The sequence below is a fragment of the Poeciliopsis prolifica genome, unplaced genomic scaffold, assembly GCF_027474105.1.
Source record: "Poeciliopsis prolifica strain line A6 unplaced genomic scaffold, Auburn_PproV2 SCAFFOLD023, whole genome shotgun sequence".
NCBI lineage: Eukaryota > Metazoa > Chordata > Actinopteri > Cyprinodontiformes > Poeciliidae > Poeciliopsis > Poeciliopsis prolifica.
The window spans coordinates 2,709,540-2,722,143 of NW_026562398.1; the positions used below are offsets into that span (position 1 = coordinate 2,709,540).

Genomic DNA, 12,604 nt, shown 5'->3' on the forward strand with positions numbered 1-12,604 from the left:
TCAACTTGTCTCTGAAATAAATACATTTTGGATGTTTAGTCACTCACAACAGGTATGATTCTTCCCAATCTCACACTCATGTTGAGAACGGGACGGGATTTTCAATCAACTACGCCTCTGGAACTGTCAGGGGATTTCTGAGCGAGGATGTTGTTGTGGTGAGTCAGAGTCTGGCACCAATAAATCAGAGTTACACCTATTTAAATTAAAGACATGCCCTTTGGATGCCGTGTTATACCTTTCTGTCTTCTGTGTATTTGATCCCTGCAGGTCGGCGGGCTCCCCGTTGTTCAAGTATTTGCTGAAGCCACGTCTCTGTCTGCCATGCCCTTTATTTTTGCCAAGTTTGATGGAGTTCTGGGCATGGGCTATCCTAACGCGGCCATTGATGGCATTACTCCAGTGTTTGATCAAATTATGTCTCAGCACATCCTCAAAGAAGAAGTTTTTTCAATCTACTACAGCAGGTGTGTTCACAGATTTCCTCTGCACTTTATCATACACAGTAAAATCCTTATGACAGGGGAAACATGATTCCCAAAATGGACAGGACTGTTCAAACGCTTACCAGGGCAGTTTTTTAAAATTTCACAAACATGATATGTTATGAGTTTAGGAAAAAATGATAATCAACATGCGGCTAAAAATTATGATCTCTGATTAAAATCCTGACCTCAATCATGTCTGATATAACAAGAAAATCTGACAATGTTGGTATCTAATTCTCAATCTATTTGTGAAATAAACTTGAATGTTTGGGTAATAAAAGTGGCTCACAACCAGGTCGACACTTTCTGCTAAATCTGATCCTCTGATCCTGTGGAGGTGATCTGAGCAAAATGAAAGAAAATTACCTAATTGTATTAATTGTTCTTATTAAATCACCAATAATAAGTACATTTCATTAACATTGCATTATTTATTGTCACCCCTGGTAAGGATGCTCCAAAAGCCTAAAAATAAGCTTTGAGAAGCAGAATAATTTCTTGCAAAACAAATGCTGCTATTCTGTCACAGGGACCTTTGGGGATGTTTTTATCTTCCATACCATCCTTCAAACTGTTCTTCATGGTAAGGTAAATAAGAATCAATATAACCACAGATAAAAACAATTTTAGGAACCTACAATTGTGAGTTTTTTCTAGCCCGATTTATGAGAATCGGCAGACTTTCTCATAATGGACGTTCTGTTGAAAGTTGTGTTTAATTTGTACCCCGGGAAGGCAGGAAGTCATGGATTAATTCTTAGTTCTGATACTATTGCTATGCAGGAATCCAGAAATGCAAATCTCTTTTGATCTCTCAGCTCTGCCAGGGATAGAACTACAAAGAGTGACTTACTAGGCTGAACAGAGCTGTGTACTTTATTAAAACCAGTTTGCGTTTTTGTTCCACGGTCCAGTGACTTTTACCTCTCTCTGCTGCTTCAGTCAGATGTTCTGTCTATCACAGATCACTAAGAGTAATTTCTGGCTTTTTGTCCGTGGAGATTTGTCACTTTAGATTCAGAAATTAATTAAATGATCTGCTGTTGTTACTGGATTTAAAAGCCTTGCCATGACATGTTAAAGCCTGACTTGGATGAAGGGAGTTCATGTTGGCTCAAGGTGGATTTTAGGATGTTCTTTGGACTCTGTTACATTTACTTTATGTCATAATAAGTTAAACAATGATTGTGGGACTTGTGGGTTTAAAAAAACTGCTGATTTCCAAATATGTGAGTATTTTTTGCCTGCCTCATTCTGCTACGTAAGATAAATTTATCGTAATGATTGCTGGACAGTGCTTCAAAGATGCCATTAATTTCAGTGTGTTGAATAAATGGTGTTCATTTAGCGTAAAGTCTTGCATCCCATTAATAAAGATTTCTCAGGCTTCTTCACTGTCTGGCTCACTGCTGTCCAAAATAGGAAGAACGATAGATGGGAAATTCATGACTTTACTGCTTGTTGCATCAGAGCGACAGAATGCAATTCCAAAAGAAACAAAAAGAAACTGAATTTAAAACACAACTTTAACCCTTTATCATTAACCCATAAAATCTTGCAAAAAACTGACATATCAACTTAAATTACAGTCTTCTGCTTTTTAATGTCCTGTAAGCAAACGGCATGACATAAGAAGTCACATAACCCTGAAGACTCTGTCTGATATACAAAAATAATAATAATAATTTTAAAAATCAGTAAAAAAAACTATTATTTTTCATTCTTCTAGCATTTTGCAACTAGAAATATTTTTGGTAAGTTTCTGCAGTATTGTTGTTGTCAGCTTATTATTATACTGGATAAGTAGGCCATAAATTTAAACCTCTACTCAGAAACCTTTGTGCTTTCCATTAATCATAAATCATCAAACCAACATTTTCAGCAGTGACAAGGAAAAAATGAATAGCAAACCATGAAATCTTCAGACTATGAATTTAAAACAATGACACATCATAAGGCCTGGACCCCTGAGGCTTGGAGCAGTCTAATGACACCGTAGTATCAAACTAACTGCAGACACTACATCTGTGTTCAGAGTTTTAAGTCTAGGTTGTTCATTTGGGTTTCCTTGTGCTCATTGCCTTCCCTTTGTAGTCACAAAATGTCTCTGTGGTAGTTTTTTATCGTGGTCAAACTTTGTAGTCATACTGTTTTTGTTCATTTGTCTGTTAGGTGTCAGTTTATATTTTTTCCGCAAGTTTTGTGACATCTTGCCTCTTTTTATGATAATTTAATGTCAACAGTGTCTTTGAAATGAGGGCCAAGGGGCCTATGAACATTTGAACCCTGTGGCCTGTGCCCAGCAGGCCCATTTGTAAATCTTTTTATATTTGTACATGTTTTCCAGGGACCCAAAACACTCCCCTGGTGGAGAACTGCTCCTCGGGGGAACTGACCCAAACTACTACACTGGAAATTTTAATTATCTGAAAACAAGAGAGATGGGAAAATGGGAGGTCACCATGAAAGGGTGAGATATTTGCCAAACATACGTGCAATATGGATGTGCTGGTATATAAATATATATTTTTTTCTTTTGGCATGCAACCATTCAGAAATGATACGTTTTGTGTGTTGTTTGTGTAGGGTTGCTGTGGGAGCGGAGATGATGTTTTGTGCAGAGGGCTGCACAGCTGTGATCGACACAGGCTCCTCATACATCACAGGCCCAGCCTCCTCCATCTCAATGCTGATGAAAACCATTGGAGCTCAGCTGGATGAAACTGGAGTAAGTCTCAAACGCATGGCAACAAAGTTTCCCATGAAAAATAATAGGCTGCAAAAAGAAAAAAAAAAAAAAAACTTTACCTGGCATTATTCCTCAAATACAGTATAAAGTCAACTGCGACACTGTGAAGATGTTGCCTAGTGTCACGTTTCACCTGGGAGGCCAGGACTACTCTCTGACGCATGAAGATTATATAATTTGGGTAAGATGGCGAATGACTGTTAATGTATTGTGCAAAATCCTCCAAAGTAGAGCACAAGAAGTGTCTTAAGTAAAACAAACAAAAAATATATTTTTGTAAATGGAAATATTCATTCTTATTATGCATTGCAAATAAGAAAGCAATACCAACTCTTCAAGTTGGTCTTGTTAAAATTATGAACCCCAATGTTTTTTACTCTGATTTTATAGCAAAAATAATTGTGTAGTCAAATGTCATCTAATAAATAAATAAATAATAAAGTTCATCTGAGTATAATTTAAAAACATTATAAATGTAGTTGTCCTGTTAAGGCCTCAGATGTTTGTTAGAAAACATTAATGAAAAACAGCAACATTAAGACCAAGGTGCACAGCAGACAAGGCAGGGATGAAGTGAACATCTCAAGCTTCATCTCCTAGCTCAGACATTAATCTGATTGATCTGAAAATGACTAAACTTTCAACATTTACAAGGAAAACAACATTTAAAGGAGAAGCTAAGAGACCTAAAAAATTGTAGACTGCCAAGATTGTCAGCTTACGTAAGAGTGGCAAGGAGAAAACAATTCTTAAGAAAAAAAAATCTGTTCTTTCCTGAACTTCTTTTTGCAGCTTTTATTGGGCTGGCTGCAGAAGATCTGAGTCAAGGTAGGGGAGGGGAAACCTGAAGCATTCAAATAGAGCCACAGGAGTACCTCTGTGAGGGTTTTCTGTGTGAAAAAGCTGTCTAAAGGATTCATTGATGTCCAGGATACAGCTGTTAGACATTTTTAAACATCTAACACTGGTTTAAGATATTTATTATTAGTCTGAACCTATCGTTACAGCAATCGCAGTTCGAAGGGGACGTCTGCATCGTCTCCTTCAGGGGCTTGGATGTGCCGCCGCCTACAGGTCCAGTCTGGATCTTGGGAGCCAACTTCATTGCCCGATACTACACAGAGTTTGATCGTCGCAATAATCGGATCGGGTTTGCTACGGCAGTCTGACAATAACTTTAAGTTCAATTGTGTTTACCTTTCTCCCCACTTTAATTTTTTACTGCTGTTTTCCATCTTTTTCTTGTCACCTCTAAGTGGGGGAGTGACTTCCATCTGCTTACAAGATGAGTATTTTTTAAACATTTACTGATGTTTTCCTCTTTTATTTGACCCATGTTGCACTATAAATTATAAAACAGTAATTTTTACTCTTGTTTATCAATAATTAATACTTTCGGTCTGTCACTCTGCTTGTTATAAAAACATAATCATATATTTCCTATGAGAATAAAATTGCCATGCAAGATATTGTTGTTCTTCTTTGTTTCCATTTCAGTGTAGTGTATGCGTTATTGGACCAAGCTTATGCAGACACTGCAACATATTTTATCTACAATGCCAATGCTGGGTCAACATATTTATGTCATTAATTTCCTAAAGGTGACAATGACCTATTGTGAACGTTTCTGTATGTTTTAGCAAAAAACAAAACAAATTAGGCTTTCTTTCTGTTAGTTTAATTTCATAAGGTGTGAAGAAGCAAATTAAAATGTCATTGTATTAAAATGAGTATTGTATTAAAACAATACTCTATACTTGGTGAAATATTTTTCACTTTTCCTCTAGAGTGTACATATTGTTTTATTCTGCTAATTTCCAAAAGCATGTTGCCTGTAAACTTTGAATTTATTTGGTAAGAGGTTCTTAAAGAGACAAAGGCCAATTTCAAGGTTTCAGATACAGCTGTGATTGACAGTCAAAATTATTTTAAATTGTTTTGATATACAGCATTGTATATAACAACTGAAGCTAACAGAGTTAATCCCTTGAAAATACATGATATTCATCCTTTATCATAGAAAATGCTGGAAGTTCTTTGTTTTGATGCATTTTTCAAACATGACAAGTATTTTTTTTTTTTTTATCATCCTGCTGGTGAAACTCTACTTCAAACCGTTTGTGATTTAAAAATAATTTAATGAGACACTTTATGTTTTTGTAGATGTCTCTCTGTGTCTGTGCAGTTTTTAATCAAAAAATCTGTTCTTGGTAAACTTGTCTTTTTAAAAAAAGAGGCTCATCATAAAGCAAGCTGAGTAATCAAAAACATGCAGGCAAATTTGGATCTGTAAGAAAATTATTTGAGAACGTCATTACAGTAGTTGAACAATGGCAGGAATCTCCAGCCCAGATGACAGTGGACATGATAAAACAATGCAAACTACAACGGCACTTTCATTTATCAGTTGCCCTTGTCAGATCTTTTTGTCCCATTTTCTCCAAACTGCAGAGGAAGTCCACTTTGTAGTGACAATAGAGAAGTAATACTTCTCTGCTCCCACATCCTTGAATTGTCATCCTGGGAGTGTATCTGTTGAAAATGCACCGTGAGGTGAGGGCGGACTCTGGCACTTCATCAAAAATCCGCCAATGCGAAAACATCTCTCTCAGTATGAGTTAGCATAAGTATTCTGAGTGGAAACCTGTCCAAACAATCACTAACATAAACACAGCAGACAAAGACGTCAGAAGACAAAGTTGCATAATCTATTCTAGCAGAATCATCCCGAAGCTGAAACTTATGTAGCGTGTCATAAAACAAAGCTCTACTCCTGTAATTGAAATCTTTGAACCTGGTTGCTAAATATAATTGTTGCTGAATGATACCAACAAAAAGCATCAATTAAAGAATTCAGATTTTTATGGCTGTTTTAAATTCAAAGCAAGCCCCCATTAAGCATTGTTCTTCAATAAAACATGATTTTAATGCAATGGGATTTTATGTACTAGACCCACACAGATTACTGACATTTTTAAGATTTCTTTCTCATAAAAATGTCACTCACTGAAGAACACCCAAGAGAAAAACATTATTAAAAGAAGTTATTGGATGTGTCACAATTTTTTGAAGTTAATAAGTTACAAAGCCTGCTACACCATGCGCATGACTAGTCTCAAGAAGGGTTAGTGCAACAACAATGTAAAGATGTCCTGTAAAGATGTCCAAAATGGAATCAGCTTTTAAAAACATTCAGTTTCTGATGTTTGAGTGTCTGAGAAAGGAGGATGCTGAAAGACATCAGTTTGTTCTATGTTTGGCTTGTAATCTGGATTCTTCAAAAGGATGTGCAATCACTTCTAAGTTTTGATTTAATCTGAAAATATCTAAGCTGTCGAGCAAAAAAAAAAAAAAACAACAATAACAAAAATAAACAGAATGTTCCAAGTACAAAAGGGCTGTTTACTGCCAAACTGTATGAGTTATTTTAAATTGTTTTGATATACAGTGCCTAATTGAGGCTTAGTTCTTGATTTACTGGTCAACCAGCACAAATACCCTCATGTACATTGCATGCTCAGAAAGTGCAAAGAAGAAAAAGAAGGAAAAAAAAAACTGAATAAGTATGCACAGTGTGAAAAGTTCAGGTAAGTTTGGCTCAAGGCGCTGCTCAAATCCTCAGCAGTGACCAGAATTTCAAACAAGTTTGATTTTTGTGTGACCATATGATTGCTGAGTGGGAGTTTGGATGGATGGATGGATGGATGGATGGATGGATGGATGGATGGATGGATGGATGGATGGATGGATGGATGGATGGATGGATGGATGGATGGATGGATGGATGGATGGATGGATGGATGGATGGATGGATGGATGGATGGATGGAATAACTTGAAGATCCATTTTTAAACACTTTGTTCCCTTAAATATAACACAGCATGTTTAGTTTATTGCTGAATAGCTAATAGCTATTGTGTGAACACTGTTGAATTCAACAGTTTTTATCTCAAAGCATATTTAGATAGTTTGCTTGCTGACTCTCAAAGGGTGACTTTTTGAAGAAAGTCATAGGAAGATTCATTGCTTCTGGGAGTCTTGGTCACTCATGTTTTGCCAAAGCTCCAAACGCCAATGCATGACTCTTCATGAATGACCTTTGATGCTTTCGGAAGAAATAAATTCATCCACTGGAAAAGATTTATTGCTCTCTGGAGGAAACTAAATGGTTACTTTGAGATATTCTTACTTATTTAAAGTTTTCTCCTTTTTCCTTAATTAGGGTTCCTTTTGTGTAATTTTCCCTTCATTCTCAGTTCTGATGGAATTTAGTCATGTCTGAGTATTGATCCTGGGAGAGTGTGAAGCTTTTATTTCATCATTGCATCTGTTTACTTCTGAGAAAACATGCATTACTTCAAACATATTTTAATGCAGCTGTCATCACACTGTACTCAGAATGATGAGTGACTACACAAGAGTTGTGATGAATAAGTGCTGGAGCATGTGTGAGAAAGCGAAAAAAGAAACAAATCTTGCACGTATACCACAGATACCATGTGCAATCTTGCATACAACCATCGGATAAACGAAGCCTAATATGGTGTACGTTATAAGTTTTTTATTTATTTTTAATATGAGGGACAAACCCTCTGTACAAGCATATTTCAGTACACTCTAATATTTATCTGAAACACAGCCAATGTTTTAAAAAGTCCTCTCTCATTGCTTCGATCTTAACTTATAACAACATCTGCATCCAGTACTATAATGTACTTTCACTGAATATTAAAAAATAAAATCACTTTGAAAAAAATTATACATTTTTAAGTGTATAATTTAAAATGATACTTTTTACAATTTCAAGTGGTTAAATTTTAACCAAGTGGTTTAAAAAAAGAACTAAAAACGAGAAAAGACAACAGCAGTAGGAATGCTGATTGTGCATCTGGTAAGTGTTAAAAGGTAATTTCCTAAAGCTTAATGTTTAGGGTTGTGGCATTTTGGGTGCTTAGCTAATTTTACCAAGGGTAGAAGTCTTCATAAGTTTGTGACAAGGTCAAGCTGTAGACAAATTACAAAAACACATGAACAACATCTGAGTCCACTGGCCACAGCTATCATCTTAAATGTGGATACAAGCAGAAAATGTAAGAAAGACTGAATGAGCTTGGCTTGTTTAAATGGGTTGTCAAGAAAGTTAGTTGTTTCTTGGTTTAGTAAGTCCTGGCTTAGGTGATTTTGTTTGACATAGGTTCTCATTTTAAAATGAGCATCATAAGTTTGGACGTTGCATCAGACTAGACCACAGGACTTAATCTGGCATTAATAAAGAGCCGATTCAGTTCTCCCATTTGATTCAAGTCAAATGGGAGCCCATCAATCTGAAGCATGAATATTGGCTGAAACTGGATAGTGCAACAGGACCTTCAGCCAAAGCACTGAAAAATCCACAATAGAATGCAACAAAAGAAAAAGGTCTTGTTGCTGCAGTAGCCCAGTCTCTACAGATTTGATCTTGATGAAAATGTTCTGACAGGATCTTACAAGTAGAGCATAAACAAAAACCCACAAACCTCAATGAACTAAAGCAAAGTTTTGCCAAATTCATAGCTTTGTGGTTATGGCAGAAAATACACAACACTATATTCACAAAGTGACTTCATTTATCACTGTCATGTGGATGTCTTTGGAAAACATGGCAATTTACTTCATAACGTTTTAAACACCTGCAAAAACTGACTAGGAGTTACAAACTGCATCGGTTGGATCATATAATTTTATTCAACAGTATTTTTTTTGTGGCATTTATAAATAAGTGTAACCATGTGTAATTGTGTTTAGGGTTTGTACAATTATTTCCACTGCTTTTTTTTTATTGCATGAACAACTTTTTTATTAATGAAAACAAAAGATTGTTTTGCCCGTAAGACTACACAAGGCTTAAAAGAAAGTTTTTCATCTAGATCACATGTATACCTGGGTATGTATAACAATTGATCATCTCAATCTCTGCCCTGTTAGCAGTTGTTATAGTGGGAATCAACCAGGGTAATAATCTACCTCCTGTAAAAGAGCTTGTTCTTTACTTTTTCTTTTTCTTCTTTTTTTAATCTGATTAAAAGCAGTTCAGAGAGTTTAGTTTAGAGTTTGGGAAAGAAAATTAGAATAACAATAAATTCTGGCATAATCTACATAAAAGTGCGTATGAGGCAGTGTGTATTGGTTTATTAAGTGATGATTTTTTTGCATCAAGTTGAAGATGTGCAGTGGCTTTGAATCCTTAGATATAATTGCCACAAGTTTTTACAGACAAGAAGGAGCAAATCAGAGATTTGACAATTCACATTGTGTTTAGAGTGAAGTGGTATGGTTTGGTCCTCAGTGCCACAAAAATGAAGGTCATTTAGGTTGAGTGTCAAAGTGAACAAGAATTAAACCAAAAATTATTCTTAAGAAGCTCCAGTATAAATACAATTAAGCACAGGTACACAGGATAAATATTCAAATGGCCTGTATTAATTAAAATATTTTCAAAAAATGCAGATGTGGTTCAATGATGTACTTTTGTCTTAAGGCAAAAATATAAAAAGCAAATGTTAGAATTTCAAACATGTGTTGGATCTTGCAGCTTTGTGCAACTTCCAACTGATTTAAAGCTCCGCATAAAATTCCTCACTGGTTTTAGTTCAAAATGAAACAGTGCTGGTGTTACACATTAAAAAGAACTGTTTTAAAACTGACTCATACTCACATTAGGTCACAGTGTTTTTTAAGAATATTTATGGATGTTCAAAGCCTTTATCCTACCCTGATAAAATGTGGGGGGGGAAATATTTAGGTCTCAATTATCCACTAAATCATCGGGAGGCTGACAAACATTCTTAAGCAGCAACAGGACTCCAGCTGAATGAAGAACTGGGAGTTAATGGTATCTGTACATGATGGAAAATCATTAGCAAGGGTTAGGGTTAATGTCACCCTGACCCTATTGCTACTATAACTTATACTAAGTATAAGTCTTTTATACAAAGGAAATATAAGAAAGTCCCTTATACTTCCTTATACTTGAACTTAGAATTTCTCCTATGTTTTGGGGACGTTATAGTTAGCTAATTTAGAAAACATATTTAAATGACACATCTTCAATGAACTGTGCAATGCTGTTAGAGCTTTGGTGGAGTCTGACAACCCAGAAGCAAACCACCATCCTCCTACAATTTCTAGTAATCTTTGTAATCATTTTCACCAATAGTAGCATCCGGCTGTTGATCACGCGATTCATGTGATGCCAAAAAAATGTTTCTTTTGCAGTTTTATCAAATACTTCTATTCCAATATGGCCAAAACACCACCTTGTCCTAGTATAATTACTTTTTAACAAAGTTGGCATAATTCCATTAAGCAAATTCCATTTATAAATGGAAACACAGCTAGTGTAAACAATCAGAAAGCGTACTGTTTGTTTTGATGGGCTGTTTGAATTCTTGTCAAATTTGAGGCTTAGAGTATTTTACTTTAAAGTCTTATTTTTTTCTGATGGTTATAATTCACTACTACTAGATAAAGCAGGACTGGAGTTCCTCCATGTTGCATGCCTCTATTTGAAAATTTTAGTTGAAACACGTAATAAGACCGGGGGGTTGCATTATGTTAAGCTGGGGTACGCCCTGGGGGGAATTATTAGCAGAAGAAATAAAGGAATGGCATGCCAGTACGGTAATGTAATCATATGAATGGGTTGGAGAAGGAAACATCTAAAACATGTGTGCCTGAGGACCCGCATTGGCAAACTTTACATTGTACAATTAAAAGGAACATAAAATAACAGAAATAATTTATATTGCAGCTGCAAAGTAAGGGAAAGTCATGACAAGTTGAAAAGCAAGACAAGTTATTCCAGTTGTTATAAATCCAAGGCCATGCAAAACAAATGGGGTTTTCACCTTGACTTAAAGGAGTGTAAGCATTTTTCAGATTTTTGGATTAGTGAAACATAAAAACTCAATTCTTTATGTTGTATTCTGATTCTGAGGGTGAACCAGAAGTCCAAAAAGGTCTGGAAGGTTGATACAACAGCTGATCTTTAATGTATTTTGATGCTTAGCTATCTAGTGATTGATAAACAAACTGAAGTGCTTCTTAAATATATTCTTGGATCTTCAGGGAGTCATTGTAAGGACTGGGGTGATGTGCTCTCTTTTCCTAGTTTTAGTGAGAATGCGAGTCGCAGCATTCTGGATCAGCTGCAGCTGTCTCACTGATTTTATAGACAGACCTGTGAAGACATTGTTGAAGTAATCAGTGTGATTGAAGATAAACACATGGATATATTTCTCCAGATCTTGCAAGGACATTACTCCTTTAATCACAGAAACGGTTTTAAGGTGATAAAATGTCGACCTTGTAAATGTCAGCATCATAATGTGATGATGTTTTACTGAAGGATTGGCTGGTGCACATCATGAAACAGATCACATCATAAGAAAAAAACTGAATTTGGATTGGAAAAACAGAAAAATAAATCAGTAAGTTAAAGATTTGGTAAAAATTGGCAGTCCAAAACGTGTCAGTATCTTTTGCGTTTGTGTTTTGTGCTTATAGACTCTTTTCCAGATCTTGTTAGACAGGGATCCTCTGCTGGAGGGCGTGTCCAACCTGCTGCAAAATCCACACCTGTCTAACCTTATTACCTACTGAGTTAAGGAACTGTTCTTGTCAATTGCCAATAGAAATCAAGAAGAAGAGTTAAAGAAATGTCAGGCAGCTGCCTTTCTTGGCCTTTACTTTCTGAACCCACAGTGTTGCCTTTGAGGGGTTGTTTTCTCCTCTTTGTTGTAAAAGCCAGTTTACGCTTTCTGTTTTCCTACTCCAGTTTACTCCTTGTGATTTCTCCACATCTCAGGTTGAATAAAACAGTTAATGCCCTCACCAATTTCTTTGAGTCAGATCTCCTCACCCACCACATTGTCTTCTACTACAGCTCCATCCAAATACATCTTCCTGCTCAGTCTCTAATGCTCTCCGTTAAACACCATCAAAATCTCTGTTCCACTTCCAGGGAAATCTGCTCTGAAATGCAAACATTTGCCAGATTGTATCTACCAACTTCTTTTATTGTAAATGTCCAAATTATTTAAGTTAACACATTAGATTCTGAGTCAATCGTGTGAGTCAGGAAATTATCCAGCAAGAGGACACAATGACGTTAAGCATAATGGCAAAAAGTCAGCTTTTGTGAGTCAGCAAGGAGCCCTACAATAGTTAAAATGGACAAAGTTATAAGAAGCAAATCAAAGCAGTGCAGTGTGTGAAAGGATGAATAAAGCTCTTAACCAGAATGGTACAGTGTGAAGCCAGTGCTACATAATATAAATAAATTGTATGCAATTTCTGGAATTTAAAGAAAATATAACAATATTCTCTA

The 12,604-nt window shown here is 35.9% G+C and overlaps 1 protein-coding gene across 2 annotated transcripts in view; it reads left to right on the forward strand.

Annotated features, from left to right (window-relative positions):
• Window positions 1-4,704, forward strand: part of ren (renin) — a 50,687-nt gene extending 45,983 nt beyond the window's left edge. For both annotated transcript variants that reach the window (XM_055046062.1, XM_055046063.1), the window contains exons 4-9: window positions 40-158; window positions 271-467; window positions 2,836-2,958; window positions 3,075-3,216; window positions 3,320-3,418; window positions 4,245-4,704. In XM_055046062.1, the coding sequence (XP_054902037.1) occupies window positions 40-158; window positions 271-467; window positions 2,836-2,958; window positions 3,075-3,216; window positions 3,320-3,418; window positions 4,245-4,406 (842 nt within the window). In that variant the 3' untranslated portion in view covers window positions 4,407-4,704. The remainder of the gene's footprint in view (window positions 1-39; window positions 159-270; window positions 468-2,835; window positions 2,959-3,074; window positions 3,217-3,319; window positions 3,419-4,244) is intronic.
• Window positions 4,705-12,604: the final 7,900 nt, after the last annotated feature.